At 41.7% G+C, this 22,407-nt stretch overlaps 1 protein-coding gene across 16 annotated transcripts in view; it reads right to left on the bottom strand.

The window, feature by feature from the left end:
• Positions 1 to 22,407, bottom strand: part of EYA1 (EYA transcriptional coactivator and phosphatase 1) — a 173,076-nt gene that overhangs the window by 116,332 nt on the left and 34,337 nt on the right. For 8 of the 16 annotated variants that reach the window (XM_045454932.1, XM_045454940.1, XM_045454942.1 and 5 more), the window contains 3 exons: positions 16,125 to 16,194; positions 15,658 to 15,803; positions 11,825 to 11,962 (listed from right to left, as the gene is read on the bottom strand). In XM_045454932.1, the coding sequence (XP_045310888.1) occupies positions 11,825 to 11,962; positions 15,658 to 15,803; positions 16,125 to 16,194 (354 nt within the window). The remainder of the gene's footprint in view (positions 1 to 11,824; positions 11,963 to 15,657; positions 15,804 to 16,124; positions 16,195 to 22,407) is intronic. The other 8 variants (XM_045454935.1, XM_045454946.1, XM_045454933.1 and 5 more) reach the window with 5 other exon arrangements.

Genomic DNA, 22,407 nt, shown 5'->3' with positions numbered 1-22,407 from the left:
GTGCTAAGGGAAGGATACTGCTGCCCATACCGTTGCCCAAGCTCCCCCATCCACAGTCCGCCATGTTAGTTCAGAATGGGGTCCCTGTGATCCTGGAAACACAACAGACTCATTCCTGCTACTCTTATTTAATGCTTCCCTCTACCAGTCCCCGTTTCCCATCCTTCAAGACCTGGCTCAAGTCCTAGCTTTCCAACAAGCTTTCCCTGACTATTCCTCTCTGCACTGATTTCCCTTTCTGGGGATTCCAGTGCACTAACTGAAGCCACATAATTTGCCTCTTCCTTAGTCTTGTTTTCATCCTGACCTACGTTCCTTAGATTCCTGTGTTGTGTTTATCCTGCTGCCTCACATGGAGATGGAAAAACCATGGCTGATTCATGCCTTTGAAGGGTTTCCTCTAGGCTCAAGTGGGAGACAAAACTGGCACTAGAGAATTTTCATCCAGGGTGGTGACCAAAGGGTCCAGTAATAATAGAACTGACCTAAAGAATCAGGTGTAGGAACAGATGGAAACCTTTTAATAAATCTTTTTTTTTTTTTCTTTTTGTTGGTGGTGGCGATTGTGGGCAGTTTGGAAGGGCAGCTTGAAGTCCAACAGACATCACAAAAAAAGTCTCTCAACTTCCTCACTTGCCCAGTGATGAAAAAGAAGAGTAGGGAAAGGAAAAAAAATAACAACTCAGCTTATTTCTCAGGTTTTACCTAGAGAATACACACTTTACTGTTTTTTTCTTTAAACTAGATGATGTATAAAGACTTATCTTAAAATTTTTTTTTAATCTTTATTTAGTCTACATTTATTTTTGAGAGAGAGAGAGACACAGTGCGAGCGGGGGAGGAACAAAGAGAGAGGAAGACACAGAATCCGAAGCGGGCTCCAGGCTCCAAGCTGTCAGCACAGAGCCTGACACGGGGCTCGAACTCACGAACCGTGAGATCATGACCTGAGCCAAAGTTGGACGCTTAAGCGACTGAGCCACCCAGGCGCTCCTAAGACTTCTCTTTAAACACTAGATTACAGTCACTACTTTAAATGAAAGAAAATTAACTGCAGGACTTATAAGCACTCTTCTGGAAGGATGTAAAATATTTCTCAGTCTCCAAAAAGAAAATCCAGAATTTTACATCAAGTAAGGTTTTAAACTGATCCAGCATCATGGATTTGGAACACCTCATAAAATCTTACTGGATCACAGAGATGGAAGAAGAATATCCCATCCCTATACATACTACAAGGACATCCTGACAAAAGCCTGACCTTTCAGTACAGATACGGGCCTCCTAAGAGGCTGCTGCGAGCTCAGGTACTGGCATATTGTGGGTATGTCGATGAAATTAAGAGTCTCGCTTGCGTATGAGAAATTTCATATTCAGAATGCAATAATATTCTTTTTTTTTTAATAGTCCATTTATATTTTGGCGTTTCCACCTGCATCATCTCTGGTTATTTCCAACATCGCTTCATAAGGTAGCTGAGGCAGACATCCTCCTCATTTTCCAAGAAGCAGAGTGAACGCTGCTTTCTCTCTTGGACAAGGATTCTTTTTTTTTTTTAAATTTTTTTTTTTTTTTCAACGTTTATTTATTTTTGGGACAGAGAGAGACAGAGCATGAACGGGGGAGGGGCAGAAAGAGAGGGAGACACAGAATCGGAAACAGGCTCCAGGCTCTGAGCCATCAGCCCAGAGCCCGACGCGGGGCTCGAACTCACGGACCGCGAGATCGTGACCTGGCTGAAGTCGGACGCTTAACCGACTGCGCCACCCAGGCGCCCCTCTTGGACAAGGATTCTAAGGGAATGACCAACTGTCTCCACTTTCAGGTCACCGTCTTCCACTCTCCCACGCCAAATCCACCCTTTAGATTTTCTGACTGAGACACATTGAGAGCGAATCGTAGGTTACGGAAAGTGGGCGTAACTTCTGTTTACATAAACATCACAGACATACCAACGGCTGGGACAAAGGTACCTGAAACATTTAACGAATAAACGTGCAATCAAAACACCTCCTTTCTAAAAGGCTTCTTCCGTATAGCTCTCTTCTAGGCTAGGAAGTCATTTTAAAAGCAAATTATAGAACGTTGCCCATAGAGAGTATATCACAAGGATTTTGCTTTCCTCTTAATCTTGTCAGGGATTCCTACAGAGAAAGGGTAGTGGTCTCATCAACCGTAAAAAACAAGAAACAGTCTTGCTAGAAGACCCTGTGTGGGCCACCCAGTTCTATAGGTGCTAAGCAACTGTATTTGAAAAATAAGCCAACCTCTCAGAACCTTCGTTAATAAATCCCTACTACTTTAGCATATGGAGAAGACTAGAGTTCATATTGATAAAGGCCACGGCTTAAAATATGAAATCGAAGTTTTCTGTGTGATTTCACTGGAGAACACTGCCCCGCTCTAACTTCAAAACGCTTAAAAAAAAAAAAAAAAAAAAAGAAAAGAAAAGGGGGACGTGTAGGTCAAAGGTCTACTTCACAGAGAACAAGGACTCACATTAAAAACCAGAATCCCAGCCCACACAAGAATGCTGGAACCTGCTGGGGCCTGTCTGTACTCCCCATGTTTTAGAGTGTTTCCTAGCACTTACTCCGCGAGCAGGATGCTCTTTGTCCCTCGTGTATTTTCACAGAAGTCCATTTGCTTTCCTTCCCTGGCCTCTTTGCCATGGGCTATGTCCATCATCGGGCACGATCTATGTGGCAGAAGTTAGTGCAACTCCCCGGGGAAAAGCCTCTGAAGGCCAGATGGGTTATTTAAAACCAAAGTTTCCCCCCTTTCCTACAAGAAGGATTTTAAGTGACCAAGCTTTCCTTTTTATCCCGGTAATAGTTTTTATATTCCGAAGAGCGTTTTTTTTTCACTTAGGTAATAAAGCTTGCAGAGCCTTTACGTTTACCTTTCTTGATCTATTTCTGTATCCTCTAACAGTTCCTATAGAAAATACATTTGGTGCTGACCACTGATTACTGCTGCAGCTGGATTTCAAAAAAAAATCTGATACCATTTTCAGTACCCATTAGCTGAAATAACACAAGATGCCAAAAGAAACGAAATGGAATATTACTTAAAAAAAAAAAAAAATCACCTTCGGCACAAAAAAAGTTCTAGAACGCAAAAAGGCCATGAACTAAAATATAAATGTGAGTAGACCGGCAAAGAAGTCAGGGAGAAATTCTGAACATCGCTGCAGGCTACAAGAGCGATTCTTCAGTTCGAACTGTATCGTGTCACTGTATGTCAAGAAGTACAAATCTCAAGTGCTTTGTCACGCAGATTGCAAAAAAAGGTTTAAGATTCATTTTCTGAAAGTCATGCATCTTGGAGTTTGCTAATTTTCCTTGTGAAAAATGTCAGGTCTACGGACAATAAAAAAACCTTTCAGAGAACATTTTGCTAAGCAATTGTGAGGTTCTAAATGCCTCATACACGAAACACTTCGGCTGTATATGTGAGAAGCTATGGACAGGCAGAACAAAGGAAATAAGGACAGTTTCGCTGACTGGGTTGTTATTAGATCATTTCCACTGGATCACGAGCCCCAGAGAAGTGAGGCATAGAGAGGTGCACAGTGGTCCCCCTTGCCATACACTCTTCAACCCCTGCCCTCCTTTGTGTCTTCTCACTGGTTTGAACCCCAATCTCTTTAACAGAACAACATAATATACAAAGAGGCAGTTAGAACTTGTGTTATCTTCCTCTCTAAGTGAGAGCAATAAAGCCTAAGGAAAATAAACAAAGCGAAGTTTCCAGAGCCTTCTAGTTTCCGTGCGTGTGCGTCTGTGTGGCCCCTCCTATCTATCATGGCAGATCCAGTGCAGAAGGAAAGGAACGCACCACACTGAATTGCTGTCTGGGGGCGGTAAAACACTCAGAAACACTCAGAAAGGCACTGTATGCCCCCACCTCCCATTCTGGGATGCCCTCAACCGGCTCCTTCTAGAAGTATGAACACAAAGGAAGACCGCTTTGAACAAACTATGATCATAGACCAACCAAGATTTTTATTAGGCTAACTTCCAAATTCACTTCTTCAAATGAAGGGAACTAGCATCCTGATGAGTCTTAATCTCTAACCTTCTTTGTGGCATCGACCCCTCCACCTTTAAAAAAAAAAAAAATCATCTATTTTAGACCTATTACTAAACACCAGAGATGAAGAGAGGAGTAAAGAGGATCACTACTTGCAACCATCTAGAATTAATAGAACTAAGTTATTATGGGATGCTGGGTTTTCCTCCAAGCTGAGGCTCAGCTAACTCTAACCCAATCTATTTTTTTTTTCATGCATGAAAGTCTTTAGCGCGTCCTTACCTTAAATAAGTTGCCAAACAAAATGTCATTTTCTTCATGTGACTCAGCCTCACAATTACGAACACAGTTTCTTGTTTTCTGTGGGAGATGGAACTATGAGCCTATATTGTGTGGAACGCGGGGGTAAATGAAAGGTGGTGCCAGCAATAGCTCTGGAACGTGCATTAAAAAAAAAATCTAAGTAGGGGCGCCTGGGTGGCGCAGTCGGTTAAGCGTCCGACTTCAGCCAGGTCACGATCTCGCGGTCCGTGAGTTCGAGCCCCGCGTCGGGCTGTGGGCTGATGGCTCAGAGCCTGGAGCCTGTTTCTGATTCTGTGTCTCCCTCTCTCTCTGCCCTTCCCCCGTTCATGCTCTGTCTCTCTCTGTCCCAAAAATAAATAAACGTTGAAAAAAAAAATTAAAAAAAAAAATCTAAGTAAAAGTTTGATTTCAGGTCAGTTGCTTCCTATACATAAAAAGTCAATGGGGCACCTGGGTGGCTCAGTGGGTTGAACGTCTGACTCTTGGTTTTGGCTCAGGTCATGATCTCCCAGTTCGTGAGTTCCAGCCCCACTTAGGGCTCCACACCGCTGGTACGGAGCCTGCTTCGGATTCTCTCTCCCTGCCCCTCACCGGCTCATACTTTCCCTCTCAGAACAAAGAAATAATAAAACTTTTTAAAAAAGTGAATAAAAACTAATGTGTGATAAACTGGGCAGATATTCTGTGAAATTGGTCAGTAAATAAAAGGCTGAAGCAGTTTCTTCTAAGAGGATTTTTTTACACGGACACACACTCACACATGCATATGCATACACACACGCACACACAACACCCAAGCCTCACTATGGCTGTCGGGGCCCTTTGGCCAGCAGCACTGAAAACACTGTCTATGCCACTTGCACAACTGACCCAGGGTCGCCAGGGACCCATTTTCCATACATATTCATTCATTCGGCTAACCCATTTGCATAAAGTTTGTCAACGGCCTGTGAAGGGAAACCTCCTCACACCCTTCCAAAACGTCTTCCAGAAACACGAAGGCTAACCCTGGGAGCAGGGAAGTATCAACGCTAAAAGCAAGGATTCTACCTCTTCAGGGTGAACCCTGTAGTGGTCTATGAACAGAAACATTTTCTTGTCCTCTCTTAAACTTGTTTCCAAACTTTCACTGGATGTACAAAAAGAGATCACTAAAGCAGAAACAGAATTTTCTAGCGACCTTACAGCAAAAGGGAAAGCAATCAGACTTCCCAATCCATGAGGTTTTACTTCATGGGCTATTAGTATCAGTGCACAGAAAACAAAAATTCAGGGGCGCCTGGGTGGCTCAGTCGGTTAAGCGGCCGACTTCGGCTCAGGTCATGATCTCGCGGTCCGTGAGTTCGAGCCCCGCGTCGGGCTCTGTGCTGATGGCTCAGAGCCTGGAGCCTGTTTCAGATTCTGTGTCTCCCTCTCTCTGACCCTCCCCCGTTCATGCTCTGTCTCTGTCTCAAAAATAAATAAAGGTTAAAAAAAAAAAAGTTTAAAAAAAAAGAAAACAAAAATTCAGCCCTTGTTTGTCTTAAAATGAGGCACATGCAGGATCCACAGAAGCCTACCGCGACAGAAGTGCTGGAAGGATCCAGAAGGATCCAGAAGGATCCCCTGGACCAAACACGGGCAGCACGTATGGCATACTTCCCAAGGCTTGGAAGTGGCAAATACCCACAAATTACCAACTAATTCTGTTCCTCAAGTGTCATAAAAGTGTTCAAGTACAAACAGCACTCACAAGTGCACTTTCTAAAAAGCTTTCTCCTAGAGCTGGTATACACTTATATATGAATTTGTGTGACACAAGGTCTCAATTATCTAAAGAGCAAATCTGCCCTCAAGAATATATACACTAGAGGCAACTATATTTTATATTGTTGTAGCATTCTCTGAGAGGCTTCCCTATTGGTACTATGATTTAAGTGCATTACAACATAGCAGGGTCTGACTGTTCTAAAATCATTCTCCATTTTGACACCTCCTTTGGCGTTTTCACGTTTATCCCTTAAGGTCATCGTTCAGGGTCCTCACATGGATGGAGACAACAGCCCTCAGCACTAATCCCTGCAGAGCGAACATGAACCGTTTTGCTGCACGGGTACTAGAGTATTCCATCTCTGTGTAGCAGAATGTCACGTTCCTATCTGCTTTTCTCATTTTGATTTCTGAACTAAACAATTTGCCGTTTATGTGGCGGCTGCCTCTTTTTTTTTTCCTACCAGTTCTTGCTCAAAGTAGAGCTATGACTGAGGGATTACAGAGGCGCGAGCACTTGGATGATGCCTCCTTCTTTCCCACCACTGCAGAACTAAGTTCCTGTCTTTCACAGCAGCCCTGCTGTGCACTCACTGCTTCTCCTCCCCGACGTCTGCCACCCACGTCAGCAGCACAGCCGTTTCTCTCTTCTGATTTTCTTCTTCAGGTTCCTGGCTGTTTCTTCTGGTCTCTCCACCAATTTTTGGATCATGTACAAACAGCCTGATCTGTGTTGATAGTGATTTTCCTTTTTGCCAGGACATTAGCTAGATCTGGATTTTTTTTTTTTTTTTTTTTGCTATGCTTATATGGTTATTGGGTTCTTAGAGTTCTCTTTGCTGGTTTTATAATATATACACATATACACACACATATATATGTATGCTTATATATGCATATATACATACTTTTAGTATATTATGTACATACTAAATGTATACATATGCCTGCACATATATTTTTTTTTTCTCCTGCGAATGGGAGTGAGCATTTAAGTATTTGAAAAGCTGGACAGTAATAACAACATTACTGGGGTGCCTGGGTGGCCCAGCTGGTTAAGCGTCCGACTTCAGCTCAGGTCATGATCTTGCACTTTGTGAGTTCGGGCCCCACGTTGGGCTCTCTGCTGGCAGCAGCCTGGAGCCTGCTTCGGATTCTGGGTCTCCCTCTCTCTCTGCCCTTCCCCTGCACTCTCTCTCTAAAATAAACATTAATTTTTTTTTTAAAAATAACACCACTAGTAAGTAATAAATAGGAACCACATCACCACCACAATGAGAGCAGTAACAATGAAAACAACCATTTCAGTTCTTACCATGTGTTACATACATGTTGGTCAGAGTGATTTACCTGGATAATCCCAATTAAATCTCACTCCACCACTACTAGAGTATATAATGTTATCGCCACCCGAGAGAAGAGGAAGGGCAGATGTGGAGAGGTCAAGCCCTGTGGAGGCCAACAGACAGCAATGGCAGGGCTCTTCAACAGCCAACCTGACTCTAAAACCTACACAATGTTTTTTAAGTTTATTTGATTATTGTGAGAGAGGGAGAGAAAGAGCCAGTGGGGGAGGGGGAGAGAGAGAAAGAAATCCCAAGCAGGCTCCGCGCTGTCAGCGCAGAGCCGGATGTGGGGCTCGAACTCATGAACCATGAGATCATGACCTGAGGTGAATTCAAGAGTCGGATGCTCAACGGACTGAGCTACCCAGGTGCCCCTAGAACCTACTCCATTAACCAGACGGCAAGGTGTCACCGTGCCTTTAGTCTAGCCCTTCTATGCCTGATGGAGGCAGATCTGTCCAAGAGGTGATCACCGTAAAGTTTCTTTCAATGAATCAGCATAACACAGTAAGCATAACACGTTTCAGTTTATGAGTCATTTGAGTTCCTAGAACATGTCTTCTAGAATTATGAAATTTTAATATCATGAAATCCTAGTAGCTAAATCTCTGAATAACTGATGATCATACCTTATATTTTAAAGGTGAAAAGATCGTGGCAAAAAAGCTAGGTAAAACACTCCCAAACCACTAAAATACATATAGTTTTACCTAGGATTCTAAGAATGTTTAATAGCTATAAGACTGATCTAAGCAGAAATCGCTGTTATTCATTAAGGATCAAATAATTGGGATAATGTTGAAAATAATTTAAGACATTATAAAAATTTTTATATTAAAAAAAGATGTACTGAAAAAACACTCAAAGACTAATAGATTCCCGCAACTGGATACACAATATCATTTAATAATAGTGAAGCGTTTTTCATAATACACTTGATACTTATAAAAATACATATTAATCAGAATTTCAGTATTTATCCAAATCTGGCCATAAGAGGTTTATAGCATATTATATATCATTACCATCACCACACTAGCATGTTTCAAGTTAATAGCATATAATTATCTGGCTTGATATGTGGAAGTCATATTATATCTAATCATCTAAAATTGAGTCAAGGGCCATTATAGAAATACCCATATAAAATAATATCTCATTCATGGAAAATGGGTTCTGAAATCCCCCTGGAAAGGCCATCCCACCAGAGGCTGCACAAAAACACAAAGAAGTTTTAATGCAATATCCAATATGCCCAGATGCAATGGAAAATATGGGTAGAGAGGCAATGCTATATTTGGTACTGCACGTGTCTTTCTTTTCTTGAGAGAGGGCAGGAGAGAGGGAGCGAAGGAGGGGCAGAGAGGGAGGAAGAGAGAAAATCCCAAGCAGGCTCTGTGCTGTCAGTGCATTTCGAACTCACGAACTGTGAGACTACAACCTGAGCTGAAACCAAGAGTCAGAAGCTTAACCGACTGAGGCACCCGGGCTCTCCTCTTTATTTCTTTTTTAAAATCAAGAGTTTTCCTTCTCCAAACTAACTTTCTTTCCTCCTTCTTCATTTCCACGTTCTCTCTATTCTCACACTATGTTTATACTCTGACAGTCGGTTAGTCCTCTTAGGAACTCATTCGGCCGTATAAGCTTTTGATCTCAGAGAAAGAATAAAGATAACTTTCAAGGATGTTATCTCTCAAACTCTCCGAAATTGCAAGACTAGTTTTTCCCCCTAATCCTTCCAGGACTGATAATTTAGCAAAATACAATAAGGTATTACCAAAGGAATGAAATGAAAAAAGAAACGAGAGCGGGTGTAGGCCCCATTTCTTAGAATTATTACCTGATTTAACCAACCTGAGATTTACTATGGACCGATACAAGTTTCTAAACACTTAAAACTTCTCTGCTCAGCTCATTGTGGATGGGTAACCAAGAGGCTGCAGACGGCCTTGGGCCCAGGAACCACACGCACTGAGGAAGCTCTCCTCTCGCGAGAAACCTCACATGCCTCCTTCCGACCTTTAGGACCTGCTTCTCTATGGAGAAGAGGCTGTGGTGCCTTATCTTTTTCTCCCATGGTTCTCAGAAGACTCTGTTCTTGACAAACGCAAGCTCCAGAAGCAAACAGGCCTTGTCTGCGTTATGGTTCATCTCATTACTACAGCCTAGGACTACTGAATTCATTAACACGATCTCTTCAACTCTTTTTTTCTTTTTATCCCTTTACTCAAATAATCAGCACATGCAGGAACATAACTCTTCCTTTGAGGAGCGTTAAAGCTCTGGAATCTGGCATACAAGTAACATCCCTCTAACAACACACATTATCTGGGGTAAGCCAGCTTTTACTTTGTAGCTACCAAATATAGCAGAATTTTATAATTCAGGTATTTTTATACCAAAGGCAAAAACAAGTATGAAAAGATTAATAGATCTGGTCCCATTACGTTTTAGTTTAAAAAATGAGAAGCTGGAAGTTTACCTATGAAATATTATAAAAGTTTACAAATCTTAATAAAAGAAATAATGAGACAGAAAAACACTGCCATGGAAGAAAAAATGATTATCTTCCCAATTAAAAAATATATATGATAGTAATAAAATCTTGTACCTACTAAAATGAGAATTTTTACAAAGATAGTACCCAGAGGCACCTGAGTGGCTCAGTCGGTTGGGTGACCGACTTCACCTCAGGTCCAGATCTCCCGGTTCGTGAGTTCGGGCCCCGCGTCAGGCTCTGTGCTGACAGCTCAGAGCCTGGAACCTGCTTCAGATTCTGTGTCTCCCTCTCTCTCTGCCCCTCCCCTGCTCGCGCTCTGTCTCTGTCTCTCAATAACAAACAAACATTAAAAAGAAAAATTAAAAAAAGAAAGATGTTACCCAATGTGTACATGCTAATACACAGCCCTTGTGTAAATATATAACAAATCTGTCAAAGAGTCTAAAAATTTACTTAGCAATTCAGGCTTAACTTTATTCAAAGGAAATAATTAAAAATGCACATAAAATATTCATGGCATTGCTCTGGACTTCTAACAAAATGGGAATTATTAAATAAGATATATATATGAAACTATGCAATCATTAAAATGATGCTATAGAATCGAGTTTATTGATGTGAAAATAAGTTTACAATATATTGTTACTGAAAAGAAACAGGTTGCAATATTATATTATACAATATGGTCCAACACTACATATCTGGAAGAATATTAAAGTCATAATAGTAAATATGAAACATTATTTTTCTTGTTTTCTAATTTATTTGCAATAAACAACTATTTTAACGTAATGAAGAATAAAAGATATAAAAGAGATAAAAACTACAAAAAGAATGCCTTCAATCAAAAAGTAGTGATAAGGGATTTAACTGAATTGTGGCATGGCACCATTATTAAGAGGCTGAATGTGATTAAACGGATTTGTAGGGCAAAGATATTAGGAGAATATTTAGATTATAAGAACTTCCATTATTTTACAGACACATTTGCATGACAATAATCTGCCAGTTACATTTACGCCTGTGTGTTCCTGAAAACAGTATTGACAGCGTTAAATTTTCAGCTATTCTTTGATCGGTCCTGCATTTGCGGTATGTTTGGTCTATAGTTTCAAACTTAGAGCCCAGGGACTGGTCTTTGGAAGCAGTATCTTGAAGATGCATTGAGTGGTTGTCAATTTAATCTCTTGGTCATTGGTAGGTCATTTAGTTAACACATATCACATACTGTACTTCTAGAGCTACGATAATGACAGTGAAGAAAACAGCCCTTTTAAAAAGGTTGGCTGGTAATGCCACGCCCCAGCAGTTTTAGCACGTATCACACTCCGGCCTCTTACATCATAACTTTGGGTTTGTCGTTCCTTTTTTATTTAAAACTTTTTTTTTCTTTTAATGTTTCTATTTATTTTTGAGACAGAGAGAGACAGAACATGAGCAGGGGAGGGGCAGAGAGAGAGACACACACACACAGAGTCCGAAGCAGGCTTCGGGCTCTGTGGACACGGGGCTCGAACCCACAAACTGTGAGATCATGACCTGAGCTGAAGTCGGACGCTCAACCAACCGAGCCACCCAGGCGCCCCTGTCATTCCTTTTTTAAAATTGATAGAGGCAGAGGCGGAAAACTTCAACGTCACACGGAACGTTAGAGCTTTTTGAAAAGAACTTCAGAGACGATTCGGTCTGACCCCTTGAGGTTATAAATACGGAAGTTTAGGCCCAGAGAATAGGTAAGTGATGACCCAAAGCAGAACCAGGGATCTTGCCTCTAAGCCCAGTCGCTTTCTATCATCATTTACTACCTACACAGAACACAGGGCTCTACTTTAGAAGGTAACTACTGGACTCCAGGATTAATGAAAAGGGTAGTGTCAGTGTGTATACAGACCTTGCATCTGGTAACTATACGGTGCCTGTCCAGGTTGAGGCGTACCAAAGCTTGTGCCATAGCTGAGAAATCCCGTCTGTCCCGGTGACTGAGACTGTGACAATCCACCTTCAGTCTTGATGCCTGCCCACAATGCACCTAAATCAGTTAATGACAGCTTATCTATATGTTCATTTCAAAAGCTGGTAAACACCGCCCCCCCCAAACACTCCCACAACTGTTCAGTCACAAATGCTTCCCAATATTATCTCAATAACCAAAGGTATGCAGGCTTAGAGTGAAATACCCTAACCTAGAACTTCAATGAAAACAAAACGAAACAAAACAGGAGTATTACAGATTTGAGTGACTATTCCCATTGTCCTTTGTTTTTCCGATGTACCTTTTCTATAAACTTTAACTCCAGTGATACGATCTCTAGATTTAGTTTTGTTGTTTTATAAGAGGTTAAAAGACGATCTCCTTTAGAATCCAGTAATAGCCATAATTAAACTTCAACTAGATTGTTCTAAAAGTCACTGTGTAGATTAGTGTCAAAAATCAAAATTCTCTTTTCTAAGAGGAGATTAGAGTCTCTAGCCTCACAGCATTTTTTTTCCTTTTTTTCTTTACTCTTTCTGCCACAAAGATGATTTTAGCACTCAATTCATTTTGAAGTCAGAGGGAACAATATTGGGCACAGAATTAAGCAACACAGGGGAAAATCTCCTCCCAACCACCCGATCCCACCAGAAAGTAAGCACGAAGCTAGGAGGATATTAAAGGACTGTATCATATAGAACAGCATAGTGGTTTACAAACAAGTAAAGCTGACCAATAATTCCCTTTCTGTCCCTTATAGTTTCAAGTATTTATTCCAATATTATTGTTTTAAGTGTAGCCTAAAGTACGCTTTCTTTTTTATCATTGTAATATAAAAATCATGTGTTTGTGGCCTCCAAATACTTCCCAGAATGCCAGGCTGACATCCGAATTTTAGGACTTGGGTTTGGCAGTATTGTTGTGCAGGGCTCAGCGCTGGATTGTAATTAAAGACAGTCATGAAAGTTAACAAGGGTCCTTAATTTCCACAGAAGGAAGAGAGCAAGTCTTCTGCCAAGCGAATCCACATTTTTGAATAATTTCACTTTGCACTTAAGATAAATGATATCTTTGGGATCTAGAAGACACAGTAGTCTCACAGTTTATTTCCATTTTAGGGGAATTTCATCAGGAGAATGAAGTTAGGTAACTTTCCTGAGGCAGTGGAAGAATCTGACTCTTGGCTGAGAGAGCCTACAGTAATTCCTGGCGTATCTCTACATAGCCTCATGATGATCTTAGCATTTATGTCTTAAGAGAAGCTTAACATTGAACAAAATGTGACTTTTCCCCGCACAGGCAATCCCAAACCAGGAAGCAACCCGTCCTTATCAATGGTCCCTGGAAAGACACCTGACTCGGCCAGGTGGCTTGATGGCTCAAGAAACTCCCTTTCTTTCCATGTGGTCACCAACAGGGATTTCCCCCTGCTCTGTCTCCATTGGGGGTTCTATTAATCTGCTTTGAGTCTAACTGTACCACCTCTGGTGTTAGCCTGGAGGCTCAATCTTTGTGATGAGAACAGATAAGGAAAAGCAGGAAGAGGTAGAAAACACCCTCAGCTGCACCTGTCTCCGGGGCTTCCACCCACAAGCCTGCAAACTCATCATACTGCTCGGCTCTATGCCAATCCAGAGAAGAGCGTTAAGCTCTCTTCTCCACTGATGTATTATTCCCACTATGAAAAGACTTGCCTAGCTTTTCTTACAGGGTCTAAGTAAAAAGCCAGGGGGCACAAGTCCCGGGAGAAAGTCTTCTAAGACCATCTGGACCTTGACTATCAGCAGTTAAAAACCCTGACCTACGTGTTCTTCCTTCACAAGCAAGCAGAGGGGAGATGGCGGTCGTACTTTTCAATGCGCTGGCCCAAGAAAAATAGAATGCTTGGTCAGAAGCACTGGGAGCATCTCTTTGTACTCAAGGCCCCAAAAGAGAAGGAAGACAGTGATCAGGAAAATGCTGAGGACTCAGGAGATTTATAAGCACAGATGGCCCTGGCTGGGGTCAAAGCCCTCGACATGGAGCCTTGCCCTTACCATCTCCCGACCCCCACCTCTCCCGTTAAAATCCCTATCCTCACTCTACCAGGTCTGATTTGAACCTCAGAATCTCTGCGCCTGGAACAATTATCTCAGACAATAGCGACATCCACTAATGGTTCAGTACTGGAAGGGTCCTAGACCACAGCCCGGAAAGTGGCAAAGGGCCCTACCATAATTGAATGGAGAGGAGAAGGAACAAGAGAGGAGCTGTGTGAGTGGCAGTCGAGGCAATGGCATGAAGGGCACCCTCTCCTGGCAGGCCTGGTAGGCCTCCAGCACTTTCACGTTGTTTGCACCGGAAGATACGTTTACACTTCAAATAATCAGGTTACAAATACATTTTGAGAATATAAACTGGGGACTGCCTCAACTCACATCATAGTGTTGAAGCTATGGAATTCAAATCCGAGGTCCTTTTTCCTCATTTAGCACAAGAATTGGTTAAGAGTTGATGGCAGATAAAATTGATCTATATCTAACATTATTTTCAGAAATCTTGCATAAAAGTTATAGAAATGCAAGACAATTCTAGGAAGTCCATCTTATGGTTGTTTCTAAAATCTGGCTTAAAAATGCCTAGCTAGGAAAAAAAAAAAAAAAAAAACCTAGCTACATAACATTCAGTTCCGGGCAATTTTGAAATGAAACCATAAAGGGTGAAATCATATATAATTTACATTTTAATTTCGGTATATTTTATAAGAAATTTATATACAGTCGATTTGGTTTGGGGTAAAGATAGAAAATAAGAAGGAATAAAGTAATTTGCCTTCTAATTATTAATGAAATGCTTAAAGAACATTATTTCTTTCAATATACTGCTATAAGCACAGATTTATTTATTTTATCAGTCCTTTCCTCCAAGCTTCCATGTACATTTTCTTGATCGCTAGATTTTTTTTCTTAAGGAAATGTTAATAATTCACCTTCTTCCTACTCAAACAAAGTGCAATGTGTTTAAAATTGCAATTGCAATTCAATTGAAGAAAAGGTATCTTGAAATTCTAAGATTTCTTAAAATTAAACTTTGGGGTTTTGCTGGATTTATTTTTAATTTACAGGTATTGACCCTTTAACAATGGAGTTAAATTACACCAAGATAAAGGTAATCTCCAGGTGGGAAGGAACAAATAGGGATGTGAGCTTTAAAGGTTTCCTGCTTTGCCTCTTCAAAGGGCAGCCCAAGCTGTGATATATAGATCACTTTTCCTAATGGTTGATAATGCTGAAATTTAAAAGTACTACCAGCCTCGCGTTCAGAGCAAGGATTTGTTGAATTCTGTTTGTACTTCCCTAATCATAGCTAGGCATCTGATAAATAGGAAACGTATCTTTACCCTAAAAGACTTCATTTACAGAAGTTTTATCTCAAATATGCACTAAAATGCTTTGGATTCCACAACCAAGTGCTCAAGCGGCAAATTAAAAGTTGAGCTACCAATGGGGGTGGTGGGGGGGGGGGGGAAGGAGAGCAAGACGGCATACGAACCACCACGCAATCTATCTGCCACTGACGACTTCCAGAGAAGTAGCCGCCGCTTCTTACAAGGCTCGTTGAAAACAATCAGATGAAGAATTTAGACACAAAAGGTGATCACACCTTCTAAAGCGGCCCAAGATGGCAGTCTTTAGGTACCACTCCTATGAACCTTGCCCCCACACACGGGTATGCCCATTAGATCCCACCACTGAAGTAACGGGATTACTCACCATATGAGGAAATTCCGTACGGCTGTCCCGGCTGTGGGTATGTGACATATGCTGTGGCTTGTTGCATTCCTGTGGTAAACTGTGTTTGCCCATATGCAGCCATAGTTTGTGAGGAAGGGGTAGGGAGAATATGTGGGTATGGTCTGCTATTTGTCAGAAATGACAGAAAATAGAAAGCCCATGCATTAGATGGAAACATGCAAGGTAACTGATTAACAACCATATCACAAATTGCAGTTAAAGACGGTCTCTTCAAGTATAATTTCCAAATACAATACACAAAGTACTGAAATACTTCAGTATCTCTTCCAGGTGACGCTCAAAAGAAATTTGTGTCAACACATTTACGGCTCTGTGAAATGCACTTTAGTTTAAATCAAGATGGAACATGTGGGCACAAAACATGACTTGAAATAAGGTAAAAGACTACTCAGAAAAGGCATTTATTGAGAGAAAATACATCTTACTTGGAAGGGTAAATCTGTGGTGGGGAGAACTGGTGAGTTGGTCTTGGGCTGAAGCTACTGCTCCCAATTGCTGGAAAAAAAAAAAAAAAAAGAAAAATAACACATAACAGTCAAAGCAAAATACGAAATCAGCATAAAGCGCTGATCTAGTTTGAACGACAGGTAGCCCATACGAAATGGCCAGCATTCAACCTTTGGGGCCTGAAAAAAAAAAAAAAAAGGCAATTTCATGCGGTCAACCCAAGTGAAAATCTACGGAACAACCTTTGGGAACTGATGAAGTGGTTCTAAGTTTAGATTAGGTCTTAGAAAGTGGTCACAATCATCAGAAATAGCTGGCAGCTGCAGGGTAAGAGGACAAGGAGTCCTGGCCACTGTGCAGAAGGGCCCGCTCAAAGGGGGGCGGGGACGAGGGTGAATTTGCAGGGCTGGGCGGGACCGAAAGGTCACCTGGCCTATTGTGTGCGCTCAGGGACACACACACACCTGACCCTGGATTAACGGGAAACGCAGTCTAATCTTCTCCCAGGTGAGCAGAAATGGGGCCGCTCCTCATTCGCCTGCGTGAATTTAGCAACATTTTTTAGTAAAAATGCATTCCTACGGCACTCTTAAATTTCTCAAGTTGCAAGCGAAGCCTGATCTTTCTTGTACTGAGGCAGTGTTCCTGGGCCTTTTTCAGTGAAACGTGCTTAACTTCAGTTATTGAAGTTAAAAAAATAAAATGTTTTTGTTGTTGTTTAAAGAGGTTATTCAAACTTTCAAGCAGAATTTCCTTTCTTTTTAATCACATATACGTTACTCAGTAGGTCTCAGAAATGCACTAAACTCTGCCATTCTTTTACGCTCGTCCTGAACTAAAACAAAAATCCATTTTTGTTAACATAAGGCCTTAAAATGGTAGTTCTCAGCTTTACTGTAAATAGGGGCGATTTTATGTACAATATATATTACACACACATATACTTATATATACCCACAGCTGTATGTGTTTTCATGTATTACATATAAATATATGTAAATACCCCTATCCTCTACCCTCTACCTAGCTAAGATGTATAGTCTTTGGGTACAATTACAAGATATAATAGGTTCATCTTCTTCTTCCAGTAGTAATCACAGTCTTCAGGGGCTCTATTATTTACGAACTATGCTGCGTATTAAAATCCTTCTAAAAGCTTCCACGCGCTCAAAGTCTGATACATTTTTCATAATGTCCCATCGGTCCACGTATACTTCTCAAGCTCAGTTTTCCATTTGGGTTCGGGAGAACAGCGGTAGAGTTGGACCAGAATCTGGATCCGGAATGATCCTTTCCTTGTAAAGCAAGCCGGCCTCACGCAGTGACCGCAGATCCAGATTCATACCACTGCTGCATGCCAGCTGCCAGACTTCAGCCACGTGGCTCTCAGTTTGGCAGAGTCGGGGTCCGCATTAAAGCGAGGGGAGGCCAACTCAGCTGGTGCGCCCCGACCTGCGGGCACGTGTTGAGTCACTATTCCGCACCAGCCGCCGAGCTAGATGCCGCAGATGCAAACACGCAAAGGCAAGTTCTGTCTGTCACATGTGGGGAGGCTGACACACAAATAGCCATGGAGGGATTAGTTAAATATTGCAATTTATAGAAGGGAGGGATTAGTGCGAGCACACTTGGACAACAAGGACTACCACCTGCCCAGGTCATCCTCGACTACAGCCTTTCCTGTTCTCCTTTGCTAAGCCTGAAAAGAGACCAAGGGCAAAGTAGATATACCCGGCAGAGTAGCTGGAGGAGGAATACCTTCCCTGGACAATCACCGTTCAAAACGACTTTAAAAAATAAATAACTAAACCAGAATAAAAACGCAATGCGATCGGATGGTGGAAGCCACAGAAATCCCTTTTATTCTTGTCCAGCTCTCTCCCTGGGTTTTTCAAACTGTGGGTCAGGACCCATGATCACAAACTCAACTTCACAGGTTGCACCCAGAAGTTTTTCACAGGTAAACAGAATAACAGAAGAGACTGTATCAGGCTTATTACACAGGGTGCGGTGAGTTCCGTGAAGCTTTAAGGTTGAATGTAGAGTATAGGTGTGTACACATGAAGAAAGAGATCGGGGTGGGAGGGGGAGGGGGGGAGGGGCTCAGCGTGTGGTAATTGAGCACAGGTTCTGGAATCAGAATTTAATTTTGGCTCAGACTGAAGTTCCAACTCTTCTCTTTGATCTTGGTCCACACAACACGATTGTCTGTCCCCATTTTACATATGGGGCATAGAACTTAAGTAACACATTCGAGCAAATACATGGGAAAGGTGGTATTTGAACCCACGACTGCCTGACTCCTTCCATCAAAACATACTATTTCCTGACCTTCTGTGAAGAAACAAGAAACCGCAGAATAATCTCATTTTCCCTCCGTCCATTTCATGAGTCACAAGTCACCCATCCCAAATCCAGATACTGCCTGTTGAGCTGTTCTGCACACGCCATCCCCGCTCCCCTGTCCCGGTTCTCGTTAGCCTCTGTCACGTTCCCTGTGTCCCATCTGCGGACCTGAACACAATACTGCACTGCCACCACAGTGATCTTTCTTAAATGGAAACTTCTTTATGTCCACGTTCCAGCTTAGGAGCTCTCAACTGTGCTCGCTTATCCCTAGGAAAAGTTCCAAATTTCTTGGCAGAGTCCAGAGATTCAATCATCCCCCCTCCCCTGGGTTTAGTAATATGTAGCCTCCTTGGAGTTGAGGACTGCCCACACATGTCATGCGTGCTCATCTTCGTCTCGGGGGGCTCTTCAGACCAGACCCTCTGCCCCTCTAAGGCCTTCTCCCCGCCTGACAAACACTCCTCCAGTGGGACTCAAACATCATCTTCTCTTTCGGATAATATCTTCCTTCTCTGTACCTTCTCGAAGTGCCGTAAACATCGGCCATGTAGCACTTAACCACGCTGCATTATAGTTAACATGTGTATAGATGTTCACTTCCTCTGCTAACCATGAGCTTCTAGGGCCAAGGACCCCTTGCTCTCTTTTGTTTCCTTGGCACCCGACAGGGCCTGGCATGTGGGAAGAAATCAATCAACAATATGAAGAATGTGAAGAAATAGGTCATAAGCAAAGTAGATTTTTTTTTAAACCCTGATGATGTGAAGGATGGTTAAATTTTTTGCAGTTATGTGTAAACATACAAAATAAATCTGATTCAGTCCTTTGGCCATATAATTTGGAGTGAATAGTATTTGTTTTTAGTTTATTTATTTTGAGAGAGAGAGAATGAATACAAGCAGGGGAGAGGGGGGAGAAAGAGAGAGAGAGAGAGAGAGAGAGAGAAAGAGAGAGAGAGAATGAGAATGAGAATGAGAATGAGAATGCCAAGCAGGCTCTACACTGTCAGCACTGAGCTCAACCCAGGGCTCCATCTCACAAACCATGAGATCATGACCTGGGCAAAATCGAGAGCCAGACGCCCAACCGATGGAGCCACCCAGGCACCTGTGAATAGTACCCTTTATAAAATACATGTGAATAAGAAGCTGTGATGTTGCCTGGGTATCTTGCTACTAATTACCTAATGATGTGCCCCTAAAATGATTAAATATTTAATGCCATATAATAAAGCCCTATTTTGGGGGATTTCCCTAAATCCGAGCCCCTACAATTTTGTGTGGACTAAAGTCCAGAATCTTCCAAGTCATACCTCAAGTACTTTTCCTCTTAATTGCCTAAAACACCTTTAACTTTTTAAACAATTTAGGAATTCTGATTACTTTTAAATTTCATGGGACCAGAACACCCTAAAGCAAAAAGAACGCTCCCAGATCATTCATCAAGGTAAATAAAATGGTTCTTTTACCATTAGAAAGCTCCAAATTACACACGCCAGAGCCTTGAGAATGTATGGACAACTAATGCCTCTCTCTGTTTTAGTACATTTGTTTCCTATTATGCCATTATTTCTCTTCGTTCTAACCCAGAAGTTAAAGAAACTCCCTAAATCTTTGTTGTGGGAAGGGAGGGGAGGACATAAGCTTGAGAATCTCCTGAGAAGGTGAACAGAAATCCCCAAATTAGCAGTTCCTCCTTCACTGCTCCCATCTCATTAACAACATCACTCACATGGACAAGTTGAAAGTCCAAAAGTTTTGACTCTTCTCTTTCCTCCTATCATTTCATCATAAATTCAGCCAGCTCTCCCTTCAGAAAATGCCCTCTACTTGACAATTTCTCCCTGCTCTCGTTTACCACCTGTTGCAATTATCAATGTGATGGCTACCGGGGAATAGTGGTCAGGACCCCCCCCCCTCCCCACCCACAACCTCACCCTCCTCTCTTTCTCCTCCACTCCTTTCCCCTAATGGAATCCTGGCACATTTAGTCCCGCCTCTGTGGCTCTTCTAAGAAGGACACGGGCTAATACAGTCCTCTCTCTTCTCAGCCATGGCAACACCGGTCTCCCTGTTTCTATTTACCCTCCTCTCCGCTCTTCTCCCATAAAGCATTTTCCACACAACAAATGCTGATCTCTTAAAAACATATATTGGATCATGTCACAACTGTCCCCAACTGTAAGCCCCATTATCCTCTTACATTTAAATTAACCCAAACTTAAAAATAAATTATATAAAATACATACATACATAAACTCGAACTTATTCCCTAAGATCTCTGCTTGTATGCTCACCCTTCAGAGAGGCCGTCCCTCTAAAAGAGACCCCCAGCCACTCCTCGCTGTATGCTTTGAACTGCTCTCATTTCTGTTGTAGGCTATTTACTTTTACTACCACTTAGCTCTTTATTACCTGCCTCACCCACAGAACGAAAACTCCTTGAGGGCAGGGACCTCATCTACTTCCTCACTGCCATAATTCCACCACCTAGAACACTGCCTCATATACAGTAGGTGCTCTACACATAACCGTTGAATGAAGGAGTCAGATCCAAAAAGTTACATCTTTTTACGAGCAATTAAAAGACAAAGAAATCCTATTTTTCATACATGACATTTCTTTCTCCTCTAGAAGCATTCCTGTTCCTATTTCTAATTTTCAAACACTACCAGACATCAACATTATATTGATGACCATTATATTATATGATCATTATATTACATGATTATTTGATTATATGATCATTATGTTATATGATCATTATCAACTGGCACTTCATTTAACAAATTAATAACAAATTTAGACTTTGTGGAAATGGAAGAAACAGAAGGCAAAGATATTTTGTAATCCTTAAAAACATTATTTTCAACCTCAACTGCTCTTAAAATACATTTAGATCGCTAAAATACTGCTTTTCAGTGGTAAATAGTAAATGGGCAGAACATCATTAAATTTTAAAAACATAATAACCTTGCCATTTTCAATTCGGCAACATGCCTTTGAAAATCACCTGCTCTCCTCCAGTCTCCCCATATAAGGATACCTGGGGATTTCCCTGGAAAAGAGGGAGCTTCATTGCCTCCTTAATGCTTTAAGATGCTCAGGTTTCTTGAGGCACAGAGGTGAGATGGCTACTACCAATGTCAGCATGGCTCCAGTTCCTCTTTATCCTTGCTATTGCCTCAAGACACCCAAGGTTGAGATGTGAATGAAGTCATCATGGACAAGGAAGCAGGAGTAGTGACCACAGAGGTGAAGACCGTCTTGGAGTCAAATGCTCAGAGATCGCTTTCTCCAGGCTTCTCTTTTTCTTATAAACCCTAAGTCCCATTCACAACTGCTCCAGCAGGCCATGATTTTTACATTTTCACTCAAGAAAGACAGAAAGAAGGAAGGAAAAAATCCCTAGCGTATTCCATTCCCCTCTCCATTGTGCGACATGGAGAATCAATCTATGGAAAACAAGATCCCCTATAGCTGCAGTCTCTTCACCAAACTTTCCTTCTACCTTCTGCTAAGCCTTTTTCCAAGGACCTTGCTTCTCCTGCAGAGCTTCTTCCAAGTAGATCCTACTCATTCTCTCAGATTCCAGATATTACAAGAGACCTGAAAAACATATCCTCACTGCTTTTTCTTCCAAATTGTTGTTGTTTGCTCTCCCACAAGGCCTTCCTCTTCTAAGATTTATGGTAATTCTTAAAAACTTCCATGAATGACCCACCTCCTAAACATGGCCTCGCATTTATCAAAAACTTTAATATTTGACTATATCCGCTAACAAGTCCCAACGTTGTCTTGGGTTACGTATCCAACACTTCTCTCATTCCATCTAGGCCTCAACTCTAGTCTTCTACTCCAACCATCAAGCTCAAGACCACATTGTGCACATTCCCCACCCCCCCATTCCACA

The sequence above is a fragment of the Leopardus geoffroyi genome, chromosome C3 (genome assembly GCF_018350155.1).
Source record: "Leopardus geoffroyi isolate Oge1 chromosome C3, O.geoffroyi_Oge1_pat1.0, whole genome shotgun sequence".
Taxonomy (NCBI): domain Eukaryota; kingdom Metazoa; phylum Chordata; class Mammalia; order Carnivora; family Felidae; genus Leopardus; species Leopardus geoffroyi.
Note: the sequence above shows the minus strand (reverse complement) of the source record. Positions and strands in the feature narration are given on the sequence as shown.